This window comes from Heloderma suspectum, chromosome 2, assembly GCF_057233095.1.
Source record: "Heloderma suspectum isolate Gila_16-S chromosome 2, 16-S_ref, whole genome shotgun sequence".
NCBI lineage: Eukaryota > Metazoa > Chordata > Lepidosauria > Squamata > Helodermatidae > Heloderma > Heloderma suspectum.
The window spans coordinates 355,001,948-355,029,123 of NC_139459.1; the positions used below are offsets into that span (position 1 = coordinate 355,001,948).

The 27,176-nt window shown below is 47.1% G+C and overlaps 2 protein-coding genes and 1 pseudogene across 2 annotated transcripts; all 3 read left to right on the forward strand.

The window, feature by feature from the left end:
- Window positions 1-3,905: 3,905 nt before the first annotated feature.
- On the forward strand, window positions 3,906-12,097 carry LOC146355513 (uncharacterized). The gene is made up of 4 exons (XM_084829915.1): window positions 3,906-4,042; window positions 8,137-8,661; window positions 10,649-10,725; window positions 11,970-12,097. The coding sequence occupies exons 1-4, from the start codon at window positions 3,906-3,908 to the stop codon at window positions 12,095-12,097; spliced, it is 867 nt and encodes a 288-aa protein (XP_084686041.1).
- Window positions 12,098-15,642: 3,545 nt separating this feature from the next.
- On the forward strand, window positions 15,643-21,033 carry LOC146355514 (vomeronasal type-2 receptor 26-like). Its single transcript, XM_084829916.1, has 3 exons — window positions 15,643-16,339; window positions 16,616-16,776; window positions 20,851-21,033. Exons 1-3 carry the CDS (start codon window positions 15,643-15,645, stop codon window positions 21,031-21,033), a joined length of 1,041 nt encoding a protein of 346 aa, XP_084686042.1.
- Window positions 21,034-21,972: 939 nt separating this feature from the next.
- On the forward strand, window positions 21,973-25,896 carry LOC146355515 (vomeronasal type-2 receptor 26-like; annotated as a pseudogene).
- Window positions 25,897-27,176: the final 1,280 nt, after the last annotated feature.

Here is a 27,176-nt window from a genome sequence, read left to right on the forward strand (position 1 = left end):
GGCTGATGGGAAGCTGACCTGGGATAAGGCTGCAAATGTAGCAACAGCCATGGAAGCAGCAGTTGAAAATGTACAGGATTTGCATCATGGAAATTAAGACATTCAACACGAGTCTTTAAACCAGGTGCAGAGCCCACAACAGAAGCTTAGAGATCTGGAGAAAAGTTTTTGTTATGGAGGAATTGTTTGCCTCAGCCATGGGCTTCTAAGATGTAGAGGTGCCGAGGAAGTGATAAATCAGATCCAGGTTTGCTTACAAGGAGATTTTATTGAGTACTTACAGTGCACAGGCATACCCAATGGTTGAATCAGACCAAAGATTGAACAACGGGCTGTGCTGCAAGGTGGTTCTTATACATGTCATTCTGGCATAGCAGTGAGGGAATAATCGTCACATAGCCTATCACGGGGGCGTTTTTTTTTTCTTTCATTGCAATGGCGGGGGTGGCAGCTGGTCGAAAGACCGGCTGCCGCTCCCGCCCCGCTCGAACACCGGACGAACCGCCAGCCGGACCCACCGCCGGGCGGGACATTCAGGGAAGGTAAGTCCCGTCCCGGGGGGGGGGGCGGGGGGCGGGGGGGTGGAGGATTTCTCCCCGAAACTTGTTCGGGGGGCCGAACACGTTGGCGCTCGGTCCCCCGAAGTTTCGGGGAGAAATTCTCCGCCATCCCTAGCATGGACCACTATCTCTCACCCCACCCCAGCACTATATACTAGGCTATCTAGATGGTGTGCGATATCAGCAACCTTTGCACCAGGCAGGCCATTCTCAACAAGGCCTACACACCCTTAACAAACCGAGGTGTTTTTGTGTCTAATGATAGAACCTCCAGATACCACAAGCCCCCCCTCCCCCAGATGCACATCCTTGGTGCGAGAGGAGATTTGTTCATCTTCTGAGGAATGGGTCCGTTCTAACAGATCCTTTCCCTCTTCCCCAGAATGACGCCCTCCTTCTCCAAGACCTGCATTCTCCATGGCAGCACAGAAGCTGCCATCCTGGGAGTGGGACATAGCTAATGGGTCCCTGAAGGTCTCAGCCCCCCACCTCTCTCCCCTTCTTAGCTTCTCCATGTCAGTAACCTTGGCCCCAAGGGAACAAACTTGTTTGCTGAGAGCCAGGAGCTGATTGCACTGAGCTCACACACATGGCTTCTGTCCAGCAGGCAGATAGTCATACAAGTGGCGCTCAGTGTGATACACTGGATAGCCCCTGCCGGCTTTCTACTTTCATAACAGTTTTGTTTGGGTTTTTTTATTATTTGGTTGTGTTTTCCCTGGAAATGATGATCTGAACCCTCAAACTTTAGTGAAGTGCTCTTTAAGGCCTAAAGCTTGAGCCTAAACTGAGCCCAATCTGAAGCTAGTCTGCACTTTTCCCTACTTTAAGAAGACTCTTCCACTAATTTCCTTTTTCAAACTTAAATGATATCCGGAAGTCTTCAACTTGCTTAAGCTAGGCTGTGCTTTTTCCTGCTTTAAGCAGACTCCTATGCCCCCGTCCTAAGCTCGGGGTTGGTTTAAACTATGCAGCTGAGGTACTTTTCACGCACTCAGTGGTCTTTGTAAATGCAAGGCTGCAAAGCCAGCCAGTTCTTCCTGGAGTCTCCCTGTACTTATTGGAAACTATAGAGTAATTTATTGTCTCCAGTTATTATGGTTTGGAGTTAAGACTCCACCCCTTTAGCTTGTGATTACTTTCATTTTCCTATCTAGTTCAGTGCTAGCCCGTTCCTCAATGAACAGCCTCTCATTTGGGCCTACAAGCGAGTACTCTCTTTCATTTAGAGTATATAAATGAGAACTTAGCAGTGGCGACGAGAAAAATCAGATCCTGTCAGCCTATTGAAAAATGGAGGAATTTAATCCAGAAATGGAAAAAAGGCAACAACATTTGGAAAGACTAGGCCACTATTTCCTTGCTAACAAAATCCTTGAAGAGGACAAACAAAAGGGGAGTGTTTGAGGCAGTAATATTTACTCCCCTTTAAGACGTTTGGTGCAACCACAAATGTCAGAAGGGACAAAAGTTTGGCAGAATTACAAAAGATCTTGTCTGATCACTATCTATCTTCCAAGGCCACGCATAATTGTGGAATGGTAAAAATTCCATAATGGGAGGAGGAAGGAAGGGGAATCTATATCTCAGTATGTATCTGATCTAGGGATGTACGAAAGTCACTTACCTTTTCGAAGGGCGACATTCGCGGTGGGGGGAGGAGCTCCATCCCTCCCCCCCAAATTCTCTCTGGCCAGCTCTGCTCCATGGAGATTCTGCGGAGCTGCTGGCCGGGGCTGCCCACAGCCAGACATCCAGCCACTGGGCAGCCTGCAGGGATGCAAATGGTGGCTGCCATAGCCACCACCATTTGCATCCCTGCGGGGGCCGTGGTAGGCTATGTAAATATTTATGTAGCAATATTAAAAATAAAATATTCACAGCAAAAAACAAAACAAAACAACGAACGCAAATGGCGGCGGCTACGGCGGCCGCCATTTGCGTTCCCTTTTTTTTTGCCAGTTTAGCCTACGTAAATAGCCATACGACATAGACAAAGCCTATCATGGTCCCCGCAGGGATGCAAATGGCACCCCTGCGTTAGCCGTGATAGGCTACATAAGTATTTATGTAGCCTATCATGGCTATAATGAGGAAGCGAATGGTGGGTAAGTGCTCCATTTCACGTGCCTTTCGTGGAGTGGGGGGGTGGGGGGGCTTCGTTCAGCCACGGATTTCGGGGGGCCGAATGCACTGGCATTTGGCCTCACTGAGATCTGTGGCGGAATTCTCTGACATCCCTAATCTGATCTCAAAAAGCCTACGAAGCACTGTTCTTTCGGAAATATCCTGGAGGAGATGGTGAGAGCCACATTTCTTTGTGGAGTTGGTGATACTAAAATTCAAAGGGTTGGTGAGAGTGAAATGCAAAGGCAGTTAGTGGCTGATGGGCAGCTGACCTGGGATAAGGCTGCAAAAGTAGCAACAGCCATGGAAGAAGCAGTGAAAAATGTACAGGATTTGCATAATGGAAATTAAGACATTCAACACGAGTCTTTAAACCAGGTGCGGAGCCCACAACAGAAGCTTAGAGATCTGGAGAAAAGTTTTTGTTATGGAGGAATTGTTTGCCCCAGCCATGGGCTTCCAAGATGTAGAGGTGCCGAGAAAGTGATAAATCAGATCCAGGTTTGCTTACAAGGAGATTTTATTGAGTACTTACAGTGCACAGGCGTACCCAATGGTTGGATCAGACCAAAGACTGAACAAAGGGCTGTGCTGCAAGGTGGTTCTTATACATGTCATTCTGGCATAGCAGTGAGGGAATATGACAGGTGCACGCATTAGTTAGAGTCCATCCACAACTTTCACAGCATAGCCTAGCAGTGCCTGGTAACGTATTTGGCAGAAGCAAGACTGTCAGGATTTTCCCAGCATGGACACCTGTTGCCTAGAATAAAGATAGGTTAGTCTCAGGCACAGCCTAGGCTCTGATATGATAAACGGTACCAGAGGCCGTTAGTAGGGCATGTGCTGAGGGGGCACTATACCTCCTTTGACTCATCTTACGAGCCAGGAGGCCCCACTGCAAGGAATTACCACTAATAATTCCATCCTGTGATGCTTCATCTTATGGGCTAATAATTCCATCCTGTGATGCTTCATCTTATGGGCTAGGGGCTGTTCTATCTCGTAAATAGATCCAGCAGAAGAACGGCCTATCAGTTATGCCTCCAGGACGCTAAATAAAGCAGAACAGACCTGTTCTCAGTTGGAAAAGGAAAGCCTAGCTATTACATCTGGCATAACAAGGTGTCACCAGTATCTGTATGAGAAGCCTTTCACCATCATGACAGACCACACCCCTTGGTGGGACTATTGAAAGAGAATAAAGCAATACCCACAATGGCTGCTGCCTTGGCACTGACCCTAGCAGGGTATGAGTACAACGTCCTCGACAAGGCAGGCACTCAACATGGAAATGCTGATGCACTCAGCAGATTACCACTTCCAGAACTGGCCCCTTCTGAAGAGTTCAGAAGGCAAAAGACAGGGGCACAAATGGCGGTGGCTACAGCAGCCGCCATTTGCGTCCCTGCGCAGCCCAGCAGTGGCTGGATGTCTGGCTGTGGGCGGACCTGTCCGGTGGCTCTGCAGAGTCGCTGTGGAGCGGAGCTGTCCAGGCAGGATTTCAGGGGGAGGGACGGAGCGCCTCCCCCCCATCACAGATGTCCCTGGACAAAACCAGGTAAGTGTTTCATACATCCCTAAAAATGAAGGCAAAAGGAGAAGGGGACTGCCGAGGATGAGATGGCTAGATAGCATCACCGATGCAATGAATATGAACCTGAGCACGCTCCGGGAGAGTGCGCAGGACAGGAAGGCCTGGCGTGTTATGGTCCATGGGGTCACGAAGAGTGGGACACGACTAAACAACAACAACAAAAATGCGCACATTTGCAAATGCACAAACTGGGGCTGTGAATTGCCCATATACAGAAAATCACAGGCATTGACTTTCCTGTAATCTATTCACAGCCCCATTTTGCATATACACAAATATGTGCATTCACAAAATTGTGCACTTCTGTATATACACAAAATGGGGCAGTTTACATCCCTAAACTGCAGGCAAGCAAATCCGTACAATCTTGCCTAGATGGGCTATTCACTGTATCCGCAAATACGTGTATATGCAAATATGCGCTTTGTCATTATGACAATTTTTTTTCTGAAATTGGTGATCACAGAGCTCACTGTCACCACCTGGGTGAGTACGGGTGGCTCGGCAAGCATGGCCAGAGGGTGAGTGAGGCAGGGGCTATGCGAGCGGGGCATGGTTGGTGGGGGGGGGGTATGCCAGACTCCAGGATGGAATCAGGCACCTGCACCATCCCTAGCCTGAGTTCTTCAAAACTACTGCACAGCCTTCTCCAGGACTTGACTGGACATCTGCCATGGCTTTGCTATTAAGGGCCTTTTGTTTGCAAACAGTTATGTGCCTTGTCATAAGGAGGCCTCCTTTCAACACACCCAGTAATGCTGGGTTCATCAGCTATGTTGCATGAGGCGTTAGATCGGAGAGGCATGAGGGCCAAACTAAATGAGAAATGAAATGTGATTTTTTCCATCTGACATCCACATTTAGAAATATCAATAAATGCCAGGCAGAGTGGACTATTAGGTACATGACTACAAAGGGATGGGGAGGGGACTGTAAACCTTCTGCCCCCCACCCCATCATGATCCTAACAAAAATCCCCCTCACTCCAATGCAGTCTTCATTGTTGGTAGGAAAGGTCCCATTGGTGTCAATGAGAGTGTAAGAGTAAAGTACAGAGATTTCCTGGAAAGCCCCTTTTAATACATGCTGCAGGAATGTGATATGTTTTCATGGACTAGAGAATGAAATGTTTTTCTGTTGCTGTAGAAAACTTATGAGCTACTGGTCCATCCTGCCCATCTTCTTTGCCATTCATGAGATCAACCAGAATCTGAGGCTCTTTCCCAATATCTCCCTGGGCTACAACATCTATGAGAATTATTTCAGTGCAAGAATGACTTACGAGGCCATGGTCGACCTGCTGTCTGTTGGGGAGCTGAGTGTTCCAAACTTCTGCTGTGGAAGACAGAATAACCTGCTGGCGGTTCTTGAAGGGGCCGACTCTGAAATCTCCACCAAAATTTCAGCCATGCTGGACATCTACAAGATCCCACAGATATATGAAAGGTGGGGGGGCTGAGGGATGTAGGCTGAGTCTGCTTCCGCTTGGCCAGAGAAGCCCAGAAGGTGGCTGGAGATAGAGAGTACTTTGAAAGGAACTGAACATGGGTTGATAGAGGTTTTACTTTCCTTTCTTTTGTTCCACTGTCACCTCTGCACAGGGGAGTTTGAAATAGTACAAAGGACACAGTGAGTTTTTAGTATTTGATAATGGGCTGAACACAGTCGGGGTGCTTCCAGATGGAGGGCCCATAACACTATTTCTCCAGGGGCATTCTTCAGCTATTCAGACTGTGTTTTTGTTTGTTCGTTTTCTTTTTTAACTTAACTTATATTTCTAGAGGAGGAGGAGGAGGAGGAGGAGGTGGTTCAGGAAATGTGAGGGGGGGTTTACAAAATAAACACATCACCTTTTGGACCTCCAATAAAGATCATTATCTGGAATCAACTTAAGTCAGTCACACTTATGATGCACTACAATAAATGGGACTTAAGCCATGGATAATTTTTCACATTGATTTCAATGGGCCCTAAGTCAGATTAATTTAGGCTGCATCCAGTTTTGAATTTCTTTTAATTATACAAGAAGAAACAAACATGGAATTTGTGTATGCACCATCTCTAGAGAGCCCTCTATCAGCCTGCATCCAACAGCCCTGCCTATCTATCTATCTATCTATCTATCTATCTATCTATCTATCTAATATATTATGAGAAATATATTATGTCTCATAATTAAATTACCCTCAAACCACTTCCTTTGTTTTTTGTTTTTTTTTTAAAGACCAAATACCTATCTGGACTGGAAACATAAAAGCCTTTCCAGTCCAGACGAGACCAACCAGTGGGAAGGTTGCAAGAAGGACGTGAGCACCACACACCCCTGCTCATGTTCCCAAGCAACACGTCTACAGAGGCATCCTGCCTCAGTACTGCAGGCCATAACCTACCTTCATGATTAGTAGCCATTAGGGATGGCGGAGAATTCTGCCACGGATTTCAGTGAGGCCAAATGCACTGGCATTCGGCCCCCCGAAATCAGTGGCGGAAGAGCCTGCCCCCCACCCCCCATGGATTCCCCCTGGGACGAGGCTTACCTGGGGTGAATGTTCCGGATGGTGGCAGGTCCGGCGGCGGGTCCGGTGGCGGCGGATAGTCTTTCGACCAGCTGCCGCAGCCGCCATTTGCATCCTGGTCTTTGCCATGATACGCTACATAAGTATTTACATAGCCTATCACAGTAAGCCAAGCAAAACAAAAAACAAAAAACGGCGTACGCAAATGGCGGCTACGGCGGCCGCCATTTGCATTCCCTATTTTTTGCTGTTTTAGCCTACTTAAATATTTACGTAAGCTAAAACGATGAAAAATAGGGAACGCAAATGGCGGCCACCGTACCCGCCGACATTTGCGTATGCAGTTTTTTGTTTTTTGGGGGTTTTTGCCCAGCCGTGATTGGCTACGTAAATACTTATGTAGCCTATCATGGCAGCCTGGCTGGACAGAAATATTTACGTAGCCTATCATGACTGGGTTTAAAAAAACCCAACAACCCGCGTACGCAAATGGTGGCGGCTATGGCCGCCGCCATTTGCGTTCCTTATTTTTGGTCATCGTAGTCTATGTAAATATTTACATAGACTATGATGGCAAAAATAAAGGAGAACACAAATAGCATAGTGGGAGCTATTTGCGACCATTTTTGATTTGCCATTTTAGCCTACGTAAATATTTACGTAGGCTAAAACGGTGAATCAAAAAGGGACGCAAATAGTGCCCGCTACGCTATTTGCGTTCCCCTTTATTTTCGCCGTCATAGTCTACGCAAATATTTACGTAGACTAAGACGGCCAAAAATAAGTAACGCAAATGGCAGCAGCCGTAGCCACTGCCATTTGCATACGCGTTTCCCCCCCACCCCAGAAATCCAGCTGCGGATGGCTCTGGCCTGGCTGGGCCTGGCCGGCTGCTCTGCAGAGCTGCCGCAGAGCACAGCTGGCCATCGAGGATTCCGGGGGGGAGGAATGGATCGCCTCCCCCCCCTGTCAAGGATTCCGGGGGGAGGGATGGAACGCCTCCCCCCCACCATCAACATAATCCGCGGAAAGGTAAGTGACTTTCGTACATCCCTAAGTGAAGAGGAACTAGAGATCAAATCGCCAACATTCGCTGGATCATGGAGAAAGCAAGAGAATTACAGTAAAACACCTATTTCTGCTTTATTGACTATGCTAAAGCCTTTGATTGTGTGGATCACAACAAACTGTGGCAAATTCTTAAAGACATGGGAGTACCAGACCACCTTACCTGTCTCCTGAGAAACCTGTATGAGGGTCAAGAAGCACCAATAAGAACCAGACATGGAACAAGCAATTGGTTAAAAATTGTACGAGGCTGTATATTGTCGTCCAGCTTATTTAATTTATATGCAGAGTACATCATGAGAAACGCCGGGTTGGATGAATCACTGGTTGGAATTAAGATTGCCAGGAGAATTATCAACAAGCTCAGATACGCAGACGATACCACTCTAATGGCAGAAAGCGAAGGGGATCTAAAGAGCCTCTTGTTGAGGGTGAAAGTGGAAAGTGCAAAAGCTGATTTGAAACTCCACATTAAAAAAATGAAGATCATGGCATGTGGCCCCATCACTTCCTGGCATATAGAAAGGGAAGAAATGGAAGCAGAGACAGATTTTATTTTCTTGGGCTCCAAGATCACCGCAGACGGTGACTGTAGCCATGAAATTACCAGACGCTTGCTCCTTGGGAGGAAAGCTATGGCAAACCAAGACAGCAGAGTAAGAAGCAGAGACATCACCTTGCCGACAAAGGTTTGTATAATCAAAGCTATGGTTTTCCCAGTAGTAATGTATGGCTGTGAGAGCTGGACTATAAGGAATGCTGAGCACCGAAGAATCGATGCTTTCAAACTGTGGTGCTGGAAAAGACTCTTACGAGTCCCCTGGACTGCAAGGAGGTCAAATTGGTGATCCCAAAGGAAATCAACCGTGACTGCTCATTGGAAGAACAGATACTGAAGCTGAAGCTCAAATATTTTGGTGACCTAATGCGAAGAGAAAAGTCACTGAAAAAGACCCTGATGCTGGGAAAGATTGAAGGCAAAAGGAGAAGGGGACGGCAGAGGATAAGATGGCTAGATAGCATCACTGATGCAATGAGTATGAACTTGAGCACACTCCGGGAGAGAGCGCAGGACAGGAAGGCCTGGTGTGCTATGGTCCATGGGGTCACGAAGAGTCAGACATGACTGAACAACAACAACAACAACTGTGGCTGCCATTTGCGTTCCTTTTTTTTTTTTGCCGTTTTAGCCTACCTAAATATTCATGTAGGCTATTATGGCAAAAAGAAAAGAAAAGGGGGAATGCAAATGGCAGCCACTAAGCCATTTGCGTCCCTTTTTTTCTTTTACTGTAATAGCCCTAGTAAATATTTACGTAGGCTAAAACGCCAAAAAAAAAGGGAACACAAATGGCGGCCATCGTAGCCGCTGCTATTTGCGTTTGCAATTGTTGTTGTTTTTTGCTGTGATAGGCTACGTAAATACTTACATAGCCTATTACGGCCTCTGCAGGGATGCAAATGGTGTCAATGGCTGCAGGTAAGTGCTCCATTTCGCGTGCCTTTCGTGGGGTGGGGGGGCGGGGGGCTTCTTTCCGCCATGGAATTCAGGGGGCTGAATGCACTGGCATTCGGTCTCACCGAGATCCGTGGTGGAATTCTGTGACATCCCTAGTTTTCAACTTGTTTTTCAGCTTGTTGAAATAGGGAAATTGAATGTAAATGTGTGTATTTTCCAAAAAAGAGAGAGTCCTCCTGCCGCGTTAGACTGAAGTGTGAAAATGCATGGGGGTTTTTTTGGAAAACATCCAGTTCTTTCTCTTTCTCCCAGGTCAGTTATGGGTTCGTCAGTCAAGTTCCCAAGGGTAGAGATGAGTTCCCTTTTTTTTACCGGATGGTCCCCAAACCAGAACCGCCTTACGTGGGGATTGTCAAACTGCTCCTGCATTTCAGATGGACTTGGATTGGTCTCCTGGCTCCAGAAAATGACAATGGAGAAATGTTCATGACCACGTTTCCACCTGTGCTCATAAACAATGGAATTTGCATTGCCTTCTCAGCAAGCATCCCTGTACTGGATTGGAGAAAAAGGAACTTTAAAATAATTCCATATTTTATCGACAGTGGGGTCAATGTAGTTGTTTTTCCAGTGGATGCTCATGTAATGATAGCTGTGGTGTTAATCATTCGAGAAGTTGAACAGGTCGCCAAATCAAGTGTGGGGAAAATTTTGATTGCAACAGCTCTGCAGGACATCAGCATAAACATCTTGTCCAAAATCGTTGATCCCCAGAACACCCATGTTTCCTTGTCCTTTGTACTCAAGACAAACAGAAGGACCCAATATGGTGATGTGGACTCATTTTTCATTGCTCTCGAGGAGTTTCGGGAGAAAGTATTTCATTGTTCATATTCAAGTAATACGTTGTCTGTGAAAGCCTGGAAAAGATGTACAGAAAAGGAGAAATGGGAGAAATTGCCCAAGGATGTGATTGAAAAGATCCTGTCTCAAGACTCCTACAGTATTTACACTTCCATGCAGGCTGTGGCACAGACCTTCCATGCTGCCTACTCATCGCGATTGAACAGGATGGGGATGGTGGATGGAGAGAAGCAGGCACTGCAATGGGTGCATTCATGGCAGGTATTCCTTTTTCTTCACAGATGTTGCCTTCACCTCTGTTTATCCCTCAACTTTCCTCCAAGGAACTGAAACCCATTTTTTGGGTGGGTTTTGTCACCACAACTGTCCTTTAAGTTAGGTTTAGCTTTGGGATTTGCGAACCCACCCCCATCCAGGTTCTCCAGGCTCCTGCCCAGCCTCTGCCCCCACTCGTCAGTCACCAGCTAATACTCAAGTCTCCCCATGCTAAGCGAACAGCCCACACTCACCCTGGAGGCCTCATCGAACCCCGCAGTACCCATTTTTTGAAAAATAAAATGGTGATTGCCAAAATGCTCGTCTTTGTGTAAGCATGAAAATGGGAATTTTTGCGAATGCGCAGATTTGCTTATGTGCAGAAATGTGCATTATTTTAAAATGTGCATCTTTGGATGTACCAAATATGCACATTTGCAAAATGAGCATTTTCATGCATACGCAAACTGCACACTTCTATCATGGCCATTTTACTTTTCAAAAAGTGGTGACAGCGGGGCTCGATGAGGCCACCGTGGTGAATGCGGGCCACTCACCAAGCATGGGCGGGGGCTCAGCAATCAGGGCTCAGGGTTGGGGCAGGGGAGTTCCACCCTATTCCCGGATGGAATCCGGCACCCACAGCATCCCTAGTAAGCCAGTAAGCATTGTAGTGAAACCATTGTGGCGATTTGAACACGGCTGGGGGAAGGGATGGGGTAATGGACACAGTGTTGTCTATCAGGGGCTTCTGTCAGAAATCCTTCCAGTTTTGAGTTTTATTTTGAAAGGAAGTCCAGGAGCTAATGAGGATTCAATGGCTGTACCACACAGCATACTACTCAGCCATCTGCCAACCTGGGCTAGCTGGGGTGGTGTCAGATGTGGTGTTGGGTTCCCTTAAGATCATTGTTTTGAGTCAGTTCAACATTCATGCAGAGGCTGTCCTGTTGGGACTGGCTTAGTGCTTCGTGGCTGTATCCAGGGGAGGCTGGTGGCTAATTTGATGGGGGCAGGGGGAGGCAGAGGACAGGTCAGCAGAGGTGGAGCCAATGAGTCACAGGAAGTGGAACTTTGTATGCCCAGGAAGTAGTATTTGACACCCTCCCTTGTGCAGGCAGGGATATTCTTCAACTGGGAAGTACAGGCTCAGCACTTGCACAAGCAAAGTCCCTATTATGTCCTTTTAAATGTACCTTAAGGCAGCAGGTTCGCACAGAGCAACTGGGCAGCCTCTCGCCATTTGAAGGCTCTGTGTGTAAATGAGCAGACACAGTTAAAGAAAGTAATGCTGTGCGCTGCTTCAGTCAGAAGCCTGAATGACACAGCAAAGCAGGCTGATTTGGAGGCACCTCATCGTGATATGAAGAGGATCGGACCAGCACCGAAGTGCTCCGAACCAAAAGTGGGTCACCTATGACGTGCCTCGGTCTGCCTCATATATTCAGAGTTCTTCTTATCCCTTCTGACCAACCCAGACAGGCTGACTTCAAAAAGTATCAACTTCTGTTCTGGTCATGCAGAGAGGCGGGAGGACGAGGTCGGAGTGGGGAAGGCGAGTGGAGGAGAAGGAGAGAGTATGCTTTGGCAAATTGGAACTCTGGAGGTGAACCTACGCCAGCAGTCTCCAATCAGAGACAGTGGTGGATGAGGGGGGTATATAGAGTTTGGTGAAAGTATGTATTTGTTTATATGCAAGATGGTTCATTGGGAAAGGGCTTGCTGGGTTGGATCTGGGGTGTGCATGCATGGACTCATTGCAGCTTCTTCTTTGTTAGCCATTCAACTCTGTCTTTCCTAGATTTGTAAAAATCCATTGTTCCTTGCATGATGTGGTTGGTTGTGAGGGTTTTTTTTTTAAAGTTTGGCACTCAGTGCAGCTGCCTTGTTTTATTCCTTCCTCCAGTGATTCATGAGTTCAATGCGACTTACTCCTACACATGTCAGCACCCCACTTGCCCCCAGCTCAGCTTTGTATTTCCACATCCAGCTAGGGATGTACGAAAGGGACTTACCTTGTCCCGCAGCTTTTTTCGCGGTGGGGGGGAGGCGCTTCGCTTCTCCCCCCGAAGTTCATGCGAGTGGGGGGTGTCTTCCCACCTCACCTGGCTGAAATTCAGGCCGCGGGGGAGGCTTCCCACCTCGCCCCCGGACGAAATTCAGGCCAGGGAGAAGCGTCCCGTCTCCCCGGCCGCAAACTTCAAAAGAAAAGTAAAAAAAAAAAAAAACGCCCCGTGATAGGCTACGTAATTGCGTTGCCCTTATTTTCGCCGTAGTCTATGTAATCTTTACGTAGACTACAGTGACCAAATAAGGAACACGAATGGCGGCTCCCTATGGGGGCTGCCATTAGCCGTACGCGCTTTTTTTTTTTTTAAGTCACCCGTGATAGGCTACGTGACCATTTACGTAGCCTATCATGGCTGACTTTGCAAATCTAGCCATGATAGGCTACGTTAATCATCACGTAGCCTATCACGGGGGCGTTTTTGTTTTGTTTTTTACTTTTCTTGGAATGGCGGCGGTAGCAGCCGGTTGAAAGACTGGCTGCCGCCCCCGCCCCTGGCGAAGCCCTGCCGAACCTCCGCTGCGACCCGCCACCAGGAGCGACATTTGGGAAAGGTAAGTCCCATCCCGGGGGGGGGGGGCGGGGGGAGAATTTCTCCCGAAACTACTTCGGGGGGCCGAATACGTTGGCACTCGGCCCCCTGAAGTTTTGGCGAGAAATTCTCTGACACCGTTACATCCAGCTCATTATCAAACCTGTTAGTTATCTCACTGGGTGACTTTGGGCTGGACTCTAAGCACTACACCATACTTCTCTTATGAAACTCATGAAGAAAAAGAGACAGTATAATGGAAAGTTCTTTCTGAAGCAGTCACACTTGTACAAATGCAGCATGAAGGGAAAGATCAGCAACCTTCGCTTGGTTTGAATAAAAAGCACACTCTGCACATGCTCAGGGAATGGACAAAATGAGGAATAAACATACCAGGGAAAATGAAGAACTATATTCTTCTAGTGTGTGTGTGTGTGTGTGTGTGTGTGTGTAATCTCCCTCAATCCAGCTGTTCCCTGGAAACCCCCACCCCCATTCACCCAAGGGTCTTCTGAGATAACTAACAGGAGGTTTGATAATGAGCTGAACGTGGAAATAAAAAGCTGAGCAGAGAGGAGAACCAACTCTGTGCATTATTATTATTATTATTATTATTATTTATTAATTGCCCATCTGGCTGGTCACCCAGCTACTCTGGGCGATGTACAACATACAATAAAACAATTTAAAACAATAAAATTCTACAATAAAAACATTTTCTAAAATACCCTAAGCCACCCCAAATGCCTGCCTGAACAACCACATTTTTAATGCACAACGGAAGCTCATTAAAGAGGGGGCATGATGGAGTTCCCTAGGGAGGGAGTTGCACAGAGTGGGGGCCATCATAGAAAAGGCTCTCTCCCTCGTCCCCACCAGTCTAGCTTTCCTGGCTGATGGGACAGAGAGAAGGCCTTACAAGGCTGATCTTGTTAAGCAGCCTGTCTGGTGCTGCTGGAGGCACTCCTTAAGACAGGCTGGGCCGGAACCATATAGGGTTTTAAAGGTCAAAACCAACACCTTGAATTTGGCCCGGAAAACAACTGGTAACCAGTGCAACTCCTTCAGCACTGGAATGATGTGATCTCGCCGGCGGCTGCCTTTAATCAGGAAGCCGCCGCGTTCTGTACCAGCTGCAGTTTCCGAACCATCTTCAAGGGTAACCCCACGTAGAGCGTATTACAGTATTCTAAACGAGAGGAGACCAGGGCATGTACTACTGATGGGAGCAGATGGTCGGGAAGGAAGGGGCGCAGCCGCCGTATCAGATGGAGTTGATACAGCGCTGTCCAGCTCACAGCTGACACCTGAGCCTCCATGGACAGCTGGGAGTCCAAAATGACCCCCAGGCTGCGGACCTGGTCTTTCAAGGGTAGCCGTACCCCATTCAACACCAGGTCAACATCCCCTAGCCTCCTCTTGTCTCCCACCAAATGTACCTCGGTCTTGTCAGGGTTCAGCTTCAGCTTATTCCTCCCCATCCAGCCACTCACCATCACCAGACATTTGGATAGGGATTCTACGGCCAACCTTGGTGAAGATTTGAATGAGAGGTAGAGCTGCGTGTCATCCGCATATTGATGACACTGCACCCTAAACCTCCTGATGATAGCCCCCAGCGGCTTCACATAGATGTTAAATAGCATCGGGGAGAGGATGGAACCCTGTGGCACCCCACAAGTAGGGGTGGATGAAAGTCCCTTACCTGTCGTCGAAGGACGTTCGCGGTGGGGGGAGGGGCTTCGCTGCTCCCCCCACGACATTCAGGCCGGGGGGGGGAGGCTTCCCACCTCACCCGGCCGAAATTCAGGCCGGGGAGGAGGCTTCCTGCCTCGCCCGGCCGCGAACGCGAAAGTTAAAAAAAACAAAACAAAAGGCCCCCTGATAGGCTACGTGACGATTCACGTAGCCTATCACAGCTAGATTTGCAAAGTCAGCCATGATAGGCTACGTCAATCATCACGTTGCCTATCACGGGTGACTTAAAAAAAAAAAAAAAGCGTGTACGCTAATGGCGGCCCCCATAGGGAGCAGCCATTCGCGTTCCTTATTTAGTCGCTGTAGTCTACGTAAATGTTTACGTAGACTACGGCGAAAATAAGGGCAACGCAAATAGCGTTGCCCTTATTTTCGCCGTAGTCTACGTAAATCTTTATGTAGACTACAGCAACCAAATAAGGAACGGGAATGGCGGCTCCCTATGGGGGCCGCCATTATCCATATGGGTTTTTTTTTTTTTTAAGTCACCCGAGATAGGCTACGTGACGATTGACGTAGCCTATCACGGCTGACTTTGCAAATCTAGCCGTGATAGGCTACGTGAATTGTCACGTAGCCTATCAGGGGGCGTGTGTTTTTTTTTCTTTTATTGCAATGGCGTCGGCGGCAGCTATACCCTGTTTAGAACAGGGGTGAGCAGAAAGTAGATCTCCAGATGTTTGGGACTTCAATTTCAAGAAGTCCCAGAAAGCATGCCCCATGGTTAGGAATGCTAGGAAGTGTAATCCAAAACATTTTCAGGGCACTAGCCTTCTGATAAGGCTGGATAATAATGCTGGTGCTGCTGCTCTTTTTTTCAGATGCAGAATATTGTAACATGTGTCCAGATGATGAGCATCCAAATGAAGACCGAGATCAATGTGTTCCTAAAATTATCAACTTCCTCTCCTACAAAGGAACTTTGGGGATTATCCTAGCTCTCTTTTCCATTGTATTGTCCTTGACCACTGGTCTACTCTTAGGAATCGTCATTAAATATCGAGACACTCCAGTGGTCAAAGCCAACAACCATGACCTCACCTACATGCTCCTCATCTCCCTCCTGCTTTGCTTCTTGTCCTCCTTTCTCTTCATCGGTCAGCCCCAGAAGGTGACCTGCCTTCTCCCACAAACTGCCTTCAACATCATCTTCTCAACTGCCATCTCTTGTTTATTAGCAAAAACTATCATGGTTGTGGTGGCATTTCTAGCCACAAAGCCAGGAAACAGGATGAGGAAATGGTTGGGGAAGAGTTTGGCAGGCTCTGTTGTGATTTGTTGCTCGAGTGTTCAAGTGGGCATCTGCATTCTCTGGCTGGGAATCTCTCCTCCATTCCCAGAGTCCGATATGCATTCCCAGGTTGGTCAGATCATTCTTCAATGTAGTGAAGGGTCTACCGTCATGTTTTATACTGCCCTTGGCTACATGGGCTTTCTGGCTGCCACCTGTTTCGTGGTGGCTTTCCTTGCCAGGAAGCTACCAGCAGTGTTCAACGAAGCCAAGCTGATCACCTTCAGCATGCTGGTCTTTTGCAGTGTTTGGGTGTCCTTTGTGCCGACCTACCTGAGCACCAAGGGGAAATATATGGTGGCTGTGCAGGTCTTCTCCATCTTGGCCTCCGGTTTGGGCTTACTGGGTTGCATCTTTCTCCCCAAGTGCTACATTATTCTATTGAGGCCGGATCTGAATAAAAAAGAGCAACTAATGATGAAACCAAAAGACTACATATGATGGAAGCAAATGTATTTTGTACAGTATGGTGATAATATTCTTCCTTTGGGTGTGAACTTCCTTTGTGTGCTATTCTCAGAAATCTTTGCTTGGGCGTCGGTCAGATTTTTACAGAGCATCTCAAATGGCACCATTGTGGGGAAGGATAATTCAGAGTGTGTATATAAGTGCGACAGATTAGTCCTTGTCCTGGGCTATCATACTATAGGAGTTGGGTATTTAGTGATTAAGGATCAGCAGGTGACCATCTCTTGCATATTCTAGATACAAAGGTGTCACCTAGGAACTGTACATTTATTGTATTCCTGGCATTCATACACAGGTTTTAGAAAGTGAGGAGTCTAAGATCAGGCACATCTTTTCACCTTTTACTTCAAAATCTCAAGCAGTTTCTACCCAATGTACATTTTATGATATAAGGGCATGGAGCAAATATAAAAAAACATGGTAGTTGCAAATAAAACACAGCTTATACTCCTTAAGAATTATAAAGGAGCCTTCTCTTTAAAATGAAATGTCTTACCCACATGTGATTTCTGAGCTGGTAGCAAAATATTGTAGAGAAGTCATCTAGGGCTGCTGCGATTGTCCTTCTGAGGACAGATGTAGCATCCTGTAAGAACCGAAGTTGGGTTCTGTGAGGACAGCTGGAATGTCCTTTAGTTCCTGCATTTTGCCTCTCATCTTATTTTCTTTCTTTCTTTCTTTCTTTCTTTCTTTCTTATTTTCTTTCTTTAATTTCTATACTGCCCAGGAGCCAGAGCTCTCTGGGCGGTTCACAATAATTAAAACCAAAGAGCACACAATAAAACAACACAAAATATATAAAACATTAAAACCACAGTAAACAATACAACCAGGATAAAGCCAGAATAAAACCTAGCAGCAGTGCAGGGATTTAAAATACAGATTTAAAACAGCAAAGCTAAAAGTCTAGAAAACTAAAATGCTAAAATGCCTGGGAAAATAGGAAGGTCTTCTCATGGCGCCGAAAGGAATACAATGTAGGTGCCAGGCGAACCTCACTAGGGAGCTCATTCCAGAGCTGGGCCACCACAGCAGAAAAAACCCTCCTCCTAGTAACCACCCACCTCACTTCCTTTGGCAGGGGCTCACAGAGAAGGGCCGCTGAGGATGATCTTAAGGTCTGGGCAGGCATATATGGGAGGAGGCGATCCTTCAGGTAACCTGGCCCCAAGCCATTAAGGGCTTTGAATGTTAACACCAGCACTTTGAATCGGGTCTGGAAATGGATTGTCAGCCAGTACAGCTGGAAAAGTACTGGCATAATATGAGTCTCGTTGGCCAGTCTTTAAAGGATGTATCACGAAACAGGAATTTCTCTCACAATTTTTTGTTGTTGCTGTCTTTCCACAAGTTCTCAGGTATGCTTTTGGGAACTAACCTTTTTATTTCCTTTCTTGTCAGCTTTACTTCGCTAGTTTACTTAAGTCTTCTAAATGTGTTTAAGATAGGGATGGACGGGTGCCGGCCCCCCATCTGGGCACCCTGGGGGCCCTCCTGTAGGGATGTTGGAGAATTCTGCCATGGACTCCAGTGAGGCCGGATTCTTGAGAATCCAGCCCCATGGACTCCGTGGCGGAATGGAGCAATCCCCCCTGCCACCCTGCAGAATCCCCCTAGGACGGTGCCTACCTGGTGGCGGATGCGGCAGCAGTGGCTCTGGCGGCGGCTGCTCCAGTGGCGGTGGCTCCGGCTCATCTTCCGGCCACAAATGGTGGCCACTACGCCATTTGCTCCCCTGTTCTTTGACCTAATAGGCTACGTAAGTATTTACGTAGCCTATCACTGCAAAAGGCAGCCACGCAAATGGCGTAGCAGCCGCCATTTGCAGCCGCAGCAGCCCAGCAGCGGGCAGAATTCCAGCTGCAGCTGACCCCAGCCAGCAGCTCTGCAGAGTCGCTGTGGAGTGGAGCCGACTGGGTAGGATTCCAGGGGGAGGGACCTCCCCCCACTGCAGATGCCCTGGAATGTAGCCAGGTAAGGGATTCGTACATCCCTACCCTCCTGTAATATTGCATAGATGAGGCCTTCACAGCCGCACTGTGGACAATATTAAACTTGCAGAATTTCCCGAGTCGCCCTTTTTTTTGGCAAAATGGCAACCATGGAAATAAGGGGTGCTTATGGATGATGAGAGTAGGTGAGTGTGGCTTGGCGAGCGTGGGGGTATGCGAACATGGGCAGCAACTCGGCATGTGCGGCCCAGAGGCACGAACGATTTGGACTCCGTTGTACTCCCAGATCCAGCCGGGTGCTTGCATGATCTCTACTGTAATATACAGAATAAATAATTTCATTTTGTCTTCCTCCTCCTCCATCATGACCACCTAACTCAGCTACCCAAAGAGACACCTCACTCTGCACATTGACGGGCCTGAATCTCTGCCCCAGAAGTCTGAAATGGTTCCCGTAACTATTTCCTGTCATGTATAAACCGATGCAAACAGAAGTTGTAGCACAGACTGACTGTTTCTATGGCTATTATAACTTTATTTTTCTTCTACAGACTTTGCTACATGCCAACCATTTACCAAAAATTGTAGCACACAAACCTGGTTGCATTTGGCAATTCTGCTAACTGTAGAAACTAATGTCCACAAATTAACAGTGTAATCCAACATGTGTTTCTTTTGAAGTAACAGTTCCATTGCATTCTGTAGGGCTAACTCAAGATTGCAAATCCACTGGATAACTGACAGAATCGTATTCGTACGTAAATGTTATGGAATGATTTTATTGTGTTAATATTTAACTTAAATATACTGGTATTCATTGACACCTCACTTTCTGTAGTGATAGGCCTGAATCGCTGCCCCAGAAGTCTGACATGGTTCCTGTAACAATTTCCTGTAGTGTATAAACAGTAGTTGTAGCACAGACTGGTTGTTTCTACTGCTATTAGAACTCCCATTTGGTACCACAAACCTTGGTATGTGCCAGTCATGTACCAAAAAGTGTAGCTGACAAAGCAAGTTGCATTTGGCAATTCTGCTTACTGTAGAAATTAATGTCCAAGAATTAACAGTGTGATCCAAAGTGTGTTCTGTTGAAGTAACAGTTCCACTGCATTCAACAGTGCTTACTCCAAGATTAAAAAGCCACTGGATAATTGACAGAAACGTGTTTGTAAATTTTAAGGAATTACTTCATTGTATTCATATTCAACTTAAATACACTGTTACTTAATGTGTATCCCCATTTTTGAAATAAAATAATTTTAAATCTCCTGGGCTGTTTTTCAGCTCTTTTGCATTTGATGCTGTGAGAAGCTAAATCCCAGGGGAGAAATTTGCCAGAAACCTAAGAGTTCTTCAGCCCAACTCTAATGGAGATTCCTGAGTGGTTGAAGACTTGCAGCCCTGGTGACAAAGTAACAGCATGCAAGCAAGTTAAGGACTCAAGCAAGTTTACCAACAGGGTGAGGTGGCCAGGGCAACCAGAGTTGACTCTTTGGTGCCTTCAACTAGAAAGTAACTTTCAGGAACTAACTTTCAGGAAGTAACTTTAAAGAAAGTCCCCACCTTCTCCTAGCAAAGAACTTAGTTTTCCAGGTAAACAAACCAAACAAGAGCAACTTTAAAAAAAAAAGACAAAAACAGTAATGGTGGCTGAAAGCTGGCAGGGTTGCAGGAGCTACCAATGCCTATTCTCTTTGAGACATCATGGAGAACGAGTGAAGTGCCAGATGACTGGAAGAGGGCTAATGTTGTCCTTATCTTCAAAAAGGGTAAAAAGGAGGAAGCTGGGAACTACAGACCAGTCAGTCTGACATCAATCCCTGGGAAAATTCTGGAGCAGATGATAAAGCAATCCATCTGGAAGCACCTTGAAAACAATGCAGTGATGACTCAAAGCCAACATAGATTTGTCAAGAACAAATCCTGCCAGACAAATCTGATCTCATTTTTTGACCAAGTATCCTCCCTTGTGGACCGTGGGAATGCTATAGACATAATATATCTCGACTTCAGCAAAGTTTCGACAAAGAGTCCCATGATATCCTGATGAGCAAACTAGCTCAAAGTGGGCTAGATGAAAAAACAATCCGGTGGATCCTCAGTTACCTACAGAATTGGACTCAAAGAGTGCTTATCAATGGGACCTTCTCAAACTGGGGAGAGGTAACGAGTGGGGTACTGCCGGGCTCAGTCCTGGGCCCAGTGCTCTTCAACATTTTTATTAATGACTTGGCGGAGGAGGTGCAGGGAATGCTGATTCACTAAGTTTTTCACTGAGTGCCACACATATGCTTATCTGCCAGCTGGGCAGATGTTTTAGATTTGGGCTTAGTGTAATGAGTTCTTGGTTGTCCGGGAACATGTTCGTACCCTTGAAGACAAGACTGCTGACGTAGAGAACCTGAGAGAGGCAGAGAGGTTGCTGGATCAGACCTTGGGGGACCTAACTGCGGTGTCCCAATTCCTGAATGAGAGCTCCTCTGCTGTCACAGAGAACTGGGATCTCAGGAAATGAGGGAGTCATTCTGAGGATGAGGGAAATTATCCTTTAGAAGGGATCCATTCCTTGGAAAATGAAAAACAAAACAAAAACCTCTCATGCTGAAGATGCGCCTCCAGGGAGCGGGGGGCCTGTGGTAGTGGGAGATTCAATCATTAGACTAGGGATGTCTGAAAATCACTTACCTTTCAGGGATTATGCTGATGGTGTGGGGGGAGGTGTTCCGTCCCTCCCCCCGGAATCCTCGCTGGGTTGGGAGGCGCTCTGTTCCTCCACCCCCCCTGGAATCCTGGCCGGCCGGCTGTGCTCCACAGCAATTCTGTGGAGCTGCCGGCCAGCTCCGCCAGCAGCCGGACATCCAGCCGCTGGCTAGCAGGGATGCAAATCCCTGCAGTCAGCCGTGATAGGCTACATAAATGTTTACGTAGCCTATCACGGCTGATTAAAAAAACACATGCGTGTACGCAAATGTCGGCGCCCATGGGCGCCGCCATTTGCGTTCCTTATTTTGGCACGTCTTAGTCTACGTAAAGATTAAAATGAAGCCATGATAGGCTATATAAATCTTTACATAGCCTATCACATTTTTTGTTTTTGTTTTTTAAAACCTGGCCTGGAAATGGCGGCAGCGGCAGCCAGTCAGAAGACTGGCTGCCGCCGCCACCGAACCGCCACCGGAGCCACCGCCGGAGCCGCCGCCGCCAGGAAGATCTGCCCCAGGTATGTCCCGTCCCAGGGGTGGGGGGATGGCGGGCCGTTCCGCCACTGTTTTCGGGTGGCTGAATGCGCTGGCATTTGGCCTTCCTGAGATCCATGGTGGAACTTTCGTACATCCCTACATTAGACACATAGACAACTGGGACTGTGATGGGCAAGTAGACTGCATGGTAAATTTGCCTGCCTGGGTTGCAGATATCACCTGCCATCTAGACAGCATGTGTAGTTAGTGCTGGGATGGAGTCAGTGGTCGTGGTCCATTTTGATACCAATGAAATGGAGAAATGTAGTTGTGAGCTCCTGGAAGCCAAATTAGGTTGCCAGGTAGGAGGTTGAAATCCAGTTCCACCAAGGTGTCGTTATCTGAAATGCCGTGGAGTTGCCGTGGAGCGGAGCCAGCCAGGTTAGAATTTCCGGGGGAGGGGTAGAGCGCCTCCCCCCCACCAAGAATCACCCCTGCAAAAAGGTAAGTGATTTTCATACATCCCTATACCTCAGCACTGCTGTGGGAAGTATCTCCTTCCTTTACCACAGTAAGCTGAAAAGATTGTAGGGATGTACGAAAGTCACTTACCTTTTTGCAGGTGTGATTCGCGGTGGGGGGGAGGTGCTCCGTCCCTCCCCCCAGAATCCTCCCTGGCCGGCTCTGCTCGGTGGCGGCTCCGCAGACCCGCTGCCCAGGGCTGTCTGCAGCCGGAGTTCTGGCTGTGGCCAGGCTGCTGTGGATGCAAATGGCAGCCGCCGTAGCAGCCGCCATTTGCATCCTGCCAGGCTGCCGTGATAGGCTATGTAAGTATTTACATAGCCTATCACGGCAAGGAGCTGGAATGCAAACAGCAGCCGCTATGCCGTTTGTGCCACTGCTCTTTCCGTGATAAGCTACGTAAGTATTTACATAGCCTATCTCGGTAAAGGCAGCCACACAAATGGCGTAGTGGCCATAGTGATAGGCATAGTGATAGGCTATGTAAATACTTATGTAGCCTATCATGGCAGCCTGGCAGGACACAAATGGCGGCCGCTATGGCGGCCGCCATTTGCAGCTGTAGCAGCTGGCCAAGAGACCAGCCGCTGCTGCCGCCGCTGCCATTCCTCCGCCCCAGGTAAGCTTCATCCCGGGGGGATTCCGCGGGGTGGCGGGGGGTGGGAGGACATTCTGCCATGGGTTTCGGGGGGGGTGAATGCCAGTGCATTTGGCCTCACTGAAATCCGTGGCGGAATTCTCCGCCATCCCTAAAAGATTGGCTTCTGAAATAAGAAGGGTGTCATCAGGGTTTCAGTCTCCCTGACTTTAACATAGATCATTGAAATGCTCCTCACAGCACCTGAAAGACTGAGCAGGAAGTGAGACAGAGAATTACTGTCTACCCCATCCCTCTTGTGGGACATGTCTGTGTTCCTCTCCCTACCTGCAGTCTGGAAAGCCCCACCTGCCACGTAACAAGGACATCATTGTGTTTGGACTCTGTTTTTCCATCCACCTGACTCTAGTAAACACTGACTCCAACAGAAAAGAGAAAAAGGTTATCCAGCAGCATGCAAGTGCTGGAGGGCACAGCCAGACAGGCTCCACCCTTTGTGGAGGACAGAGGCTGTAGTGGTGGTTTCTTTTTCGAGTGCTGTGGAATGCTGATCAGTTCTGCAACATATGCCGAGAGACGACAAAAAGCTTTTCTGCACCAGTCTGTTGGTCACTGTATCTCCTTTGGGTTTTTTGCAGCATTGAGGTCTGAGCTCTACACAAAGAGCTTTTCCTTTCCTGCTTTCCCACTACAAAACCTCTAGGTGGAGCTATTCTATAGTGGATCGTGTAAATACACTAGCAGAAAGAGCATGTTCAGAAATAATACCCCATTTTCTCTGTTCTAAAGAAAACGGGGAAAGTGCTCTGAAAAAAACAGGAGCAGAACCGGACCTCTCCTACATGCTCCTTTTCTCCCTCCTGCTCTCCTTCTTGTCCTCCTTTCTCTTCATAGGTCGGCCCCAGAAGGTGACCTGCCTTCTCTGACAAACTGCTTTCAGCATCATCTTCTCAGTCACTTTCTCTTCTTTGTTGGCAAAAACCATCACATTGGTGGTGGCATTTCTAGCCACAAAACCAGGAAACAGGATGAGGAAATGGCTGGGGAAGAGCTTGGCAATCTCCATCATGATTTCTTGTACTGCTGTTCAAATGGGCATCCGCATTGTCTGGCTGGGAATCTCTCCTCCATTCCCAGACTCTGACATGCATTCCCAACCTGGGCAGATCATCATGCAATGCAATGAAGGGTCTGCCATGTTTTATAGTGCCCTTGGCTACATGAGCTTTCTGGCTGCCATGTCTTTCATGGAGGCTTTCCTAGCCAGGAAGCTCCCTGGGGCATTCAGTGAAGCCAAGTTGATCACCGTCAGTATGTTGGTGTTTTGCGGTGTTTGGGTGTCCTTTGTGCTGACCTACCTGAGCACCAAGTGGCAATACATGGTAGCTGTGCAGGTCTTCTCCATCTTGGCCTCCAGTTTAGGATTACTGGGTTGCATCTTCATCCCCAAATGCTACATTATTGTACTGAGGCCTGTTGGTGAGAAACGTATGTCACCAGTTGAGAAGAAATCATTTAAATTTGAAAGGCAAAATGCAGGAACTAGAGGTAATTCCAGCTGTCCTCACAGAACCCGACATCAGTTCTCATGGGATGCCACATCTGTGCTCAGAAGGACAACGGCAGCAGCCCTAGATGACTTCTCTACAATATTTTGCTACCAGCTAAGAAATGCCATGTGGGTAAGGTATTTTGCTTTAAAGAACTTAAACTGTGTTTTGTTCGCAACTACTATGTATTTTTGTATTTGTTCTATGCCATTGTATCATAAAATGTAAATCATGTAGAAACTGCTTGAGATTTTGAAGGAAAAGATGAAATATTTGCCTGATCTCAGAGTGCTGAACTTCTAAAAACTGTGTTTGCATACCAGGAATACAATAAACTTGTGGCTGTATTGTTATATTGTGGTTTTAATGTTCTATATATTTTAAATTGTTTTATTGTGTGCAGCTGTTTGGTTTTAATTTTTGTGAACTGCCCAGAGAGCTTTGGCTACTGGGCAGTAGAGAAATAAATAAATAAATAAATAAATAAATAACCTTGTTCCGCTGGGGCCATATGAAGTGGGGGGGAGGCGCTCCGTCCCCCCCCCGAATCCTTGGAATGCCACTACGCCCTTTGCATCCCATTCTTCACGACATACTTGGTATTCGATCCCATGCGGCAAGGAGCCTCTCACTACTACTAATCATCTCTTCTTTTTGTTGTAGGCCTTGGTTTCATCACCTCTGCTTGACTGACTGGCAGCCTCTTGCTCATTCTCATGCAGATAATTTTGAAGGTACAGCTCTACTGCATTCAATAGGGTTTACTCCAGGATTGCAAAGGCACTAGATAACTGACAGAAACATCTTTGTAAATGTTATGGAATGATTTTATTGTATTGATATTTCACTAAAATATGCTGGTAATTAATTTATATCCCCATCTTCAGAATAAAATAATTTTAAATCTATTAGGTTGTCTGTTTTTCAGCATATTTGCATTGATAAAGTCCCCCATTATGAAAAGCTGCCTCCTTCCTTACAAAACTGTTGTTTTGTGACTCCAAAACTGCAATCCTATATCCACTTCCCTGAGAATAAGACCGATTAAACTCAACAAGACTTACTTCTGAGTAGATATGTATAAGACTGAGTTAGCTAGAGCATGGGTTCTTGGTGAAACCTTGGACTTGAGCTCCTTCACAGCAGGAGACATGCCTCCACCTCTTTGCAAACTTTGCACAAGTTTCAGGGTTGCCATTGGGGAGGGGGACATTCTTTAGCATAAGCCCAAATCACCCCTGTGTACTACATGCAGGACACAATTTCCAGGAGAAGGTGGAAAGATGCCTCCTAATTGCTAGGAGAAATGAGAGGGGAGAGCAAAGACCTGTTTAGGACCCCTGGGATATCCTTCCCACCCTTTGCTCTTCAAACCCCTGCAGGGATGGGACAGGGAACCAGAAAGAAAGATGAATGGAGCAAGAAAGGCCTTGATTGGACACTTCGCACAAAGAGCAAAGAACAAGAACATGCTTGCCTGTGCCGATTCTGGCTCTGGCCCCTGCCTCCACCCAATGGAGCAGCCCTAGAAGAAAGGCAAGGTGTGAGGAGGGGAAAAATAACAGGACCCCAGGGACTTCTTTCCTGCTGCTTGCAGCTCAGCTCACAACTCCTCTGAGAAGATCGGGGAAGGAACAGGCATCCGAAGCAGAGAGAAGAGGCCTGTGGGCAGCATTTCACACCCTGAAATGAAGAGAGAAGAGAGGGCAGCAATGCTGGAGAGCTATTTGGGCAGAGGGGTCAAACACTCCACTACCTGCATTGGGCTGTCACATGGGCAGCAAGGCACACCATCCACTAATATATACTTACAGTGGTCTGTTGTCCTGGAGAGACATGTGGCAATAGGCCTAGCTGTTAGCGCAGCCATGCACCAGTGATGCTCACCTTGTCTGTCTGGAACTTCTCCTTTCTAGAAGACTGGGGAAGATCTTGTGGCAGGTGCCTCAGTGGCTTGGCAAGGTGAGATATGGCCTCCCTCATGTTGGCACTTTGTGGCATCAGCCCTCAGTTTAGGAGGATGAAGGCCTGATCCACACCACCAGGGCCGGGTGAGGAGGAATCACCCTCAGAATGCCCAAGAGCTGCTCTCGAACAGTTCCATTGCACTGGCATATTGGAACCTCCACTACACTGAATGTGTTTCTTCACCAATGGTCAGTGGAATGTGTGATGTGCCACATGATTAATAACTCTTCTATCCTAGACATACAGTTATGGCTTGTATTTATAGGGAAGGATGCTTCCACTTTCCCCAAGATCCCCTTCAAACTCCTTGAAAATTATGTTAGTGCATGCCAAGCCATCTAGGCATGAGTAAGACCAACCTCAGGGTAGGCCCAAGAATTAAATCAACTCTATTTTCCAACTGTGTATATTTATTCAAGAACCAAAGCAGAGAAATCCAGAAATGATTGGCTGATTTAACATAAATCTAGACATATATGTAATTGCCGAAGGTAATTCAAACTTTGCTGAACTATTGTATGCTGACTGCTGAAAAAGAGCTACACTACCGAGTTGTGAAAACATGATGTTGTCTGGGCCCTAATCTGCCCATAAACAGGACTGATTTTTGTTCCCTTCTAATTATACTGATTTTATAGACATACTGTAACACTCAGTACATGAAGAGTTTGTCTCTTTCCTGAAGGTCAGTTGAATCTTGCCACCATCCCTGTCTTTAGGAACTCCTATCTCCTCGTCACATGGGAATCCAGACCTAAGGCTTGTATTTATGGAGAAGGATAAGTCCTTTTTCCCAGGAATCTCTCTCAACTCCAAGTACTCCAGATTGGAGTAAAACCAT